The sequence below is a fragment of the Vigna unguiculata genome, chromosome 7 (genome assembly GCF_004118075.2).
Source record: "Vigna unguiculata cultivar IT97K-499-35 chromosome 7, ASM411807v1, whole genome shotgun sequence".
NCBI lineage: Eukaryota > Viridiplantae > Streptophyta > Magnoliopsida > Fabales > Fabaceae > Vigna > Vigna unguiculata.
The window spans coordinates 26,779,969-26,789,433 of NC_040285.1; the positions used below are offsets into that span (position 1 = coordinate 26,779,969).

At 30.6% G+C, this 9,465-nt stretch overlaps 1 protein-coding gene across 1 annotated transcript; it reads left to right on the forward strand.

Moving 5' to 3' along the window:
• Positions 1-1,324: 1,324 nt before the first annotated feature.
• LOC114190533 (putative pentatricopeptide repeat-containing protein At3g11460, mitochondrial) lies at positions 1,325-4,249 on the forward strand. The gene has a single exon (XM_028079459.1). The coding sequence runs from the start codon at positions 1,516-1,518 to the stop codon at positions 3,400-3,402; it is 1,887 nt and encodes a 628-aa protein (XP_027935260.1). The 5' UTR covers positions 1,325-1,515; the 3' UTR covers positions 3,403-4,249.
• Positions 4,250-9,465: the final 5,216 nt, after the last annotated feature.

The following is a 9,465-nucleotide window of genomic DNA, read 5'->3' on the forward strand; positions in this document are numbered from 1 at the left end:
CATTATTAATATATATTATGATATTATTAATATTTTTTAAATTAATAAAAATATACAAATATCAATGAAACAATCTCTTTAAAAATTTATATTAATTTTAATTAAAAATTTTAAATAAATAATTTTTGAAATTTTATCTTTAAATATTTAATATTTAATATTTTTATTTTAATAAATGTAAAATTTAAATTCACATTTATATTTTTCATATATATATATATATATATATAATAATTATTATTATTAGTTTATATTTTTTACTTTTACTGTTATAAGAAAAATACTGGACACATGGACCCAAGTCTTTCTAATGATGTTAAAAAAAAGGTTAAAATACTTCCTTTGTCCATGTTTTTGTTGAAAAATCTCAAATAGATCCTAAGATTTTGTTTACTCTCAATTAGGTCCATATTTTTTAAAATGTGTAACAATTAGGCTCATTCTGTTAGTATAGAATTAATTGTGTTAAGAATATGTCACGTGTCAGCTTCTCATTTTTTGAATTTTTATGAATTTTGAAATTTATTCATGCCACGTGTCAAGTCAGTAAGGTAACACGTGTCAAGTCATTGTTTGAATATCAATTTTGTCCATATATTTGTTATTTTAATTATATTTCAGTCCATTTTCTTTTAATTTTCAATTTCATCCTTTCCAAATTGAGATCAAATTTAACTTTTATATAAATTTTATAATGATATTTTTATTAAACATTTTAATAATATTAAGTTTATTTTATATTTTGTTTTAAAATTTTAAAATATTTATTTTAACTTGTTACAAAATTGTTTTAAATAATTTATATACAAATGTTAGAGTTGTTTAAAATTAACAATTTTATAAATTTAAATTTTAAAACAATTTTGTAAAAAGTTAAAGTAAATATATTTAAAAAAATTTTAAAAAATGAATTGAAATGTAATAAAAATAATAAATATATGGACCAAATTGAGACTCAAACAATGATTTGACACAATACTGACGTGACACGTGACATGAATAATTTAAAAAAAAAATTCAAAAAATTCAAAAAAAATTCAAAAAAATTCAAAAAATGTGGAGTATTTTAACCTAAAAAAATGTGGAGCTGACACGTGGCACGTCTTTAACACCGTTAACTTTATAATCACGGAATGGACCTAATTGTTACACATTTTAAAAAATATGAACCTAATTAAGACTAAAAAAGATCTTAAAACCTATTTAAAATATTTCACCAAAAACATGGACAAATGAGTATTTTAACCTAAAAAAAAAACTTTAATTAATGCTGTTTCTTAAAATGGTTTTTGGTTGTAGCTTCTTGTCAAAAAACATTCACCATCTTCTCCTACCAAACAAGAAAATAGAGAATTTTTTTTTTTCCATTTGTTATTTTGGATCACTGCTCACAGAATCATGGTTGGTGTTGGAAAAGAAAAATGAAACTAAGAATTGGCTCAGGTGTTGAATTCGTAGGTTGTGGTTTGAGTTTGTCATTCTATTTAGGATTCCCCTCTGCCTACTATTTCATTAATGCCGATGTGGGACTCTGATTATTCCCCGTACACCAACCCAACCACGGCGTGGAACAACCAGCTCCGGCAGCTATCGAAGCAAAGGCAATACAGGGAAGCTTTAACCCTTTACCGTCATATGCTCCGTTCTTCATTCTTTCCCAACACCTTCACTTTCCCCTTTCTTTTCAAATCTTGCGCCTTTCTCTCTCTCCCTCTCACTGCTTCCCAGCTCCATGCACATGTCATCCGAACCGGCTCGCAACCCGACCCGTACACCCGCTCCTCCCTCATCAACACCTACTCCAAATGCTCCCTCCCTCACCACGCGCGCAAGGTTTTCGATGAAATGCCAAACCCCACCATTTGCTACAATGCAATGATCTCCGGTTATTCCTTCAACTCCAATCCTCTTGACGCTGTCAAGTTGTTTCGTCAAATGCGGAGGGAGGTGGAGGACGGTTTGTACGTTAATGGTGACGTTAGTGTTAACGCTGTTACACTGTTGAGTTTGGTTTCTGGTTGTTCCGTGGCTACCCATTTGAAAATTGGCTCGTGCCTTCATGGGTGTGTTGTTAGGTTTGGGTTTGTGACTGATTTGGCTGTGGCGAATAGTTTGGTCACCATGTATGTGAAATGTGGGGAGGTTCAAGTTGCACGCCAAGTGTTTGACGAAATGTTTGTCAGGGATTTGATTACATGGAATGCTATGATTTCTGGGTACGCGCAAAACGGGCATGCTAGGAGTGTTTTGGAGGTTTATAATGAGATGAAATTGAGTAGGGTGAATGCTGATGCTGTTACTCTTCTGGGGCTTCTGTCAGCTTGTGCAAACCTTGGAGCACAAGGAATTGGTCGTGAGGTGGAGCGCGAGATTGAGCGGTTAGGTTTTGATTCTAATCCGTTTTTGAGGAATGCGCTTGTGAATATGTATGCTAGGTGTGGAAACCTGACTCAGGCGCGCAGGGTTTTTGATTGCTCGGGGGAGAAGAGTTTGGTTTCCTGGACGGCAATCATTGGTGGGTATGGGATCCATGGCCAGGGGGCAGTTGCGATAGAGCTTTTTGATGAGATGGTTAAGTCAGGTGTTAAGCCGGATCAGACGGTATTTGTGAGTGTTCTTTCGGCGTGCAGCCATGCCGGGTTAACTGATAGGGGTTTGGAGTATTTTGAAGACATGAAAATGAAGTATGGTTTGCAGCCTGGTCCGGAGCACTACTCTTGTGTGGTGGATCTATTAGGCCGTGCAGGTAGGTTGGAGGAGGCTGTGGGTCTCATAATGTCAATGAAGGTGAAACCTGATGGTGCTGTTTGGGGTGCCCTTCTGGGTGCTTGCAAGATTCATAAGAATGTGAAGGTAGCAGAGTTGGCCTTTCAGCATGTTGTTGAGCTTGAACCCATGAATATAGGTTACTATGTTTTGTTGTCCAATATATACACTGATGCTAACAACTTAGAGGGGGTTTTAAGGGTTAGAGTCATGATGAGGGAAAGAAAGCTTAGGAAGGATCCAGGACACAGCTATGTGGAATATAAGGGAAAAATGCATCTTTTTCACTCGGGGGATGTGAGCCATCCTCGAAGTAAGGAAATATATAGGATGTTAGATAAATTGGAAAATCTTGTGAAGGAGATTCTTTCACCAGATGAGAAATGTCAAGGAAGAAGTGAAGAACTCTTAATTGGTACAGGGGTGCACAGTGAAAAATTGGCAATTGCATTTGCTTTGTTGAACTCTAAGAGTGGAACAGAAATTACTGTCATGAAAAACTTGCGAGTGTGTGTGCATTGTCATCTGTTCATTAAGTTGGTTAGCAAGATTGTTAATCGCCAATTTATTGTTAGAGATGCCACTCGCTTTCATCATTTCAGAGATGGGATCTGCTCATGCAAGGACTACTGGTGAAACCAATGCAGCTGCTGTATTTATCAAAAGTTGCTTTCGATAGTACTCAGATGTCTGAACTCACCTAAGTGATTGTTTCTGTTAGTGAGGAAGGAGGACTGAGGACGATGCATGCATGTTGAGAAATTCTATAAATATGCACAACCCAATTATTTAGGAAAATAGGGGGAAAAAAAACTGTGAATCCGCTCAGCTTGAAAAAGGAAGATTGCAACCACTGGCACGGGATGTGCAATGGTTTTCTATTCTATAGCATGATGAGGCTAACTTCCAATGAAGAACTATTCTTTTTCGCATACAAGACTCGTCCTGAACCTTTAAGAAAGTCAAGCATGTGCTACTTAAATCAATCACCAGATGGTCAAGTGCAACTTCCAGTGGAAAAAAGTGTATGGCATCCTTCAATTGGCAATAGCATTTTTGTTTTCTGTGGCTTCCTGGAAATCCTCCAAAGGAGGTGACTGACTTTGTTGCCCGACACCGTAAACAGTTTCCCTAACAATGACATGCCCTCCAATTTTGTCCACATACCAAAAATTTTAATCCCAGCATTCGTTCTCCAAAATAGAAAATTCAAAGGGTGCTTTCATTCATTTTGTAGATGACTTGTACAACCCAATAAGCTTGTCTGGGATACTACTTCTGTCAGCCTTCCTTTTTGTCAGTTTCCTGTTACTTAAGTGAGAATTGAGGTACTAATTGACAACAGGTGTTACCAATTTCTTATAGTTTATAGATAATAACATTCTAATTAAAAAACGAAGGACAAACTATCATTGAAAATTTTGCTTGTGAGAAGCATATGGTTAAACATCTTGATGTTGTTTGTGAGAATAAGAAGATATTTTGAAAGTGAAGCTTCATACATCCCTTACTCCTTGAATGAGTAGGTTGTTTCGACATGTTAATAGTATCGTATTGTTTAGAAATCGAAATCAAATACAATTTAAATATATCTTATTTTTTTAACATTCAAAGGTGTCTTTAATAAAGATTAAATCATGAGAGTCACTGTGTCATATCAGTAGACTTGAGATATGCATGATAATTTCGCAATGCTTAGAAGTATCTGTGTTCACATTTCATAATTCCAACTTTACCTTTTTCTTTTTTTTTCTTATTATTCATCAACAGTTATTTTTCTCTTATTTTCTCTGTACATTTTATTTTATTTTTTATAAATATACTTTTATTTTGTTTATTAACTTAATAACATTACAATATCATCAATTATTAATATAATTCAAAAAATGCGTACACACAGGCGCTATATAGTGCCTGTGTTTATACTAGTATTAGGAATGATAATCCCCCACTTATGATTTTATAGAAAAATAATTAGATTTTAATCATATTTGCTATCAAAGTTATTTGCTATGGAGTAATTATATTCAATTTTAGCAAATCGAGACATGTTATGAACTTGCAAGATATATTAAGCAATAAGCTTATTTTATTCCGTATAGTTTTTATCCATTTAAAAATCAAATTATTATACATATACGTTGTCACTTGATTAAAAGTAGTGATAGTAATAAGTTAGGAGCAAGTTTAATTAATTCATTATCATCAAAGTAAAGATTCATATTCATCCTATGTCTTCTTCCCCCACAATATGAACTGTGTCTTCTCCTATGAATTGCGTCTTATACTTATTTTTGTAAGGTAATGGGTATATTTAGGGGTGACAAAATGGATTGGGCCTAACGGATAAGTTTGTTATTCCGTGTTAAAAGAGACGGGTTGGGTTAAAGATTTCAACATATCAGTCTGTTCTGGTTCAGTTTGTCAAGTTGATCGGCCAGTTCATCCTAACCTGTTGACCCGTTTTAAACAAATAAAATAAAATAAAAGTAATTAAAAATGTTAATTTTTTATATTATATTTTTTATATGTGTAAATATATAATAGTATTGTAATTTAAATCATTAACACCTACAAATTAAGTGTCGATTATTAGTTATAATTGAATAATTTAACATATAAATATAATAATTATTTTAATTTGTATAATTAAAAATATTAACTAATCAATTAAAAGTTTAAAAAATATTTTATTTGATTAAATATATCTTTAATAATAATTTATATGTATACATAAACAAATTTTAAAAATAAAAAATTTGAAAACAAATTAAAAAAAAACAAAAAAAAAGTGGATGGGCCAGGCCGACCCAGCCTGTTAGCCTGTTCTGTACGCGACGGGTTGTGATTATTGACCCGGTTCTGTTTGACATGCTAGCCCAGATAACCTGATGAAAACGGGTCGGACTAACCTATTTTGCCACCCCTAGATATATTCATACCTATCCCATACTCACTTTTGCATTATGTTAAATATTAACTAAATAATTTTCTTACAAAATTAAAAGAAAATAAAGAACAAGAGGAAAGAAAACATAACCTTAAGTAACAAAAACACACCATTAAAATTTTATGATAACTACAACATCTATAATGATATTAAATGACAATTACGCACAAATCGGAACATGTTATCAACTTGTAAAAAAATATTAAACATTAAGGTTATTTTAATTAGTATACCTTCTACCCGTTTGAAAGCTAAAGTATTATAGATATACATTGTCACTCAGTTAAAAGTAAGGATGGTAATAGGGTGAATGCATGTTGGATTATACTCATTTTCATAAAATTTATATTCATTGCCCGTCACTAGGTATGAATTTGTGTCTTATCTTTTTCTTGTGAGGTAGCCTATGTATGTAGGGTTTAACCCTAGATGGATGATTTGATTAGGTGGTGCATGAACCTTTGACATCTGATGTATGGATACTCAAGATGGTGTATTGTCGTGTGTAGTAATGATAAACACGAAATTCACTTTAAAAGAGGTATTTTAATTTTATTGTTGTCTAATCACATAAACAAGACTCTAGTGGTGAGTAACAAATGTTTTGTGTCACTCTTATATTAAAAACTTAAGACAACTAAAATATTATAAGTTTAGGATGTTAACCTCCTATGATAAAGTAGTATATCATGATTTTTAGAGGCTTTTAAATCATGACACGATTTCATTAGTATAATAATACATAGTAATGTTTTTGGAGACATTATTAAAAACAAAAATATTAAAATAATTGTAATATTTTCATTATATATGTATCAATTTTCTCTCTATTCTCTTTTGTTCGATATTTTAAATTTTTACTTTATTTTATTCCAGCAATTTATTTTTATCTAACCTATCTTTTTTTGTCTAAACTTAATCAAATGTAACTACATACAGTATATTCCTGGTCTGAAACCAATTATACCTGGATACAATACATTATATTAATATCAATACATTTTTATTAATATAAATTTTTACCATTAAAATAAATTCACCACGTATAAATTTATAATACTGACTTAAAAATATATATATATATATATATATATATATATATATATATATACTTTGTTAAATATAATTAATTTAGTCTTATTAAATTGGTATTAATCTCATTTAAAAATATCACGTGTCAAAATTTGAATAAAATTTTATCTTAAACTTTTTTTTCCTCCCTTCACCTCCTCCATCTTCCTCCACCTCCCACTAGATATTCGTTTTGCATCACCTCCTAATAAAACACCATTACATTACATCAAAAGGTACTTTGTTCAATTCAAAGTCCTAAAAACTTCTCACCCAAAATATCCCACCCCATGTAAGAATGGACTCCAGAAAATATAAGAAAATTTTCAATATAAAGCACAAAGGGAGGTAGAAGGAGCATTATCACAAAAGAAACTTTTTATATTCAATATTTTTGGCTTTTTACGTAGGTTAATAACTTTTACGAGGATGACGTAAATTTACATCAAACCTTATAATGTGAACAAAGTAAAAGATGACAATTAGTTTCAATACAGAACACATATACAATTTGATAGAACGACTTTCCACAAAAAATAACCGATAAAAGATAAAGAAATGAGTTATTTTGGTCACCAATGAAACCTCTATCACATTTAAGATCATCATCGAATAAGAGAAAAGTTGCTCACTCAAGTTTTTGGAAAATAAGTAATGAAGAAAAGTTAAATACAACATTTTAAAAATTCATTTACATCTGACCTTATACGTCAGGCATAAAATAAAAAGTTCTCATTTACATCAGATGTGTAGGCCTCAATTTAAATGACTTTTTATATCTAACCTCAAATAATAAAAAAAAAAAATTACTATGTTCCTTAGACCTTTGATATAAATGAGACTCTTTATACCTGATAAACAAATAAAATAAAGTTGCTTATTTTTACAAAAAATGTCACTTTATTTTATTAACATTTAATATCTTTTAGAGTTAGAAATAATTGACACATTTTCAACTAGTGAAAGTGGTGGAAGATGGTGAAGAAAGTAACAGAGATAGAAAATAAAATGACTCAAATTTTGATAAGTTTTCAATCAACATAATATTAATTTAACAAGAATTAAATTGATATTAGTTAATAAATATTAAAACTCAATTAAATAAAATATAAAAACAAAGTAACAATATAAAAACATATTACTAATTAAATAAAAATATTATATATTAACAAAAGTTAATTCAGCTCTTTAATTTATTTGAATGCGGTGACGAAAATAAGAATGACAAAAAAAAAAAAACTAATTAAATAAAATATAATAAAGTGAATAAATATTTGTCTATTACAGTTATCATTACTGTTATTTTTTGTTTAATCATTTTTAATTATGTATTATTCTTATGTAAATAAATAGTAGTCAAATACAGTTATCATTACTGTTATTTTTTTATTTAATATTTTTTAATTATGCATTATTCTTATTATAAACTAAAGACAAAAATACTGATAAATTATTTAAGACATTTGCTAAATTCGTGTAGAAAATATAATCCATTTATCTAACTTTTTTGTCCTCTTCATTTATTTTTACACTATTTTTTGGTCTTTCAGTGTAAACAAACTATTTTTTCACGTCTGATTACACCTTTCCATAGTTGATAACAAATTATTCATTATTTTCTTAACCTTTAATTATTGTCTCCTTGTATTTTGTTGTAAGTTCAACTTAGATGTAGCTGTGGAGCTACTCCATCTAAATCTTCCATAGCCTGATCTCTAGGACTCTGAACCTACTTCATTTAAATGTTCCATAGCCTCATATAACTGAAGTAATATGTTTCCTTTCCATGGCAGAAAAAGATCACTTATATTCACACATATTTATTTTTCTACTCTATTTTCATCAAATCACTTATTGCATTTATAATATTTTCTATCTTCTTTTTCTTCAAAACCTGGTACATTGTTTTCGGGAATTTGGATACAGAAGTTTGAATTGGTAGTGTAAAATAATAGAAAATGTGGGTATTTTTGAAAGCGGTGTGAATGAAGGGAAAAGTGTGTGGGGCATTTGCATGAAGAATTCACATGGTGAAGGACAGAGGTAACCATTGGGCATTGATGGTAGGACAGTGACATTATTGCAAAAGTGATTAAGGAAAGTAACTAATGCAAAAGCCTATGCTATATCCTATGCTGCCATTGTAAGCAACACCAAACGCTTTCAAGCGTCTTCTCAACACGTACACTTTCTTATAACCTTTCTCTCACCACCTGTCCAATCTTCATCTCGTTAACTCTTATTTTTATTCTAAATTTTATACCAATTTAATCAAATTAATTTATAAAATAATTAGAAAAATATAAAATTAAAATCATCTGGGATATTATTCATTTTGAGGCGAGACTATTAAGGTAAGAATACATGCAATATTATTTAATTTAGGATATTACGTGGATCTTGAGCAATGAGAGGGCGCGTGAGAAAAAGAAAGAAAGGGTGTAGGGTGAAAAGCAGCAGGGTGTTGAAAAGACAGGATTGGAATTTATGCACACAACATTAATGAATGGAGACACCCTAACCACCCATCATGTTTGAAGACCTGCCAGCATCATATTTCTTGCTTTTTTTTTCTTCATTTGACTCCATTAACCACCAACACATTGTACTTCTACTCACAATAACAATTAAATACTATTTATTTCACCACTACTACTACCTATCATTTCATTACATTT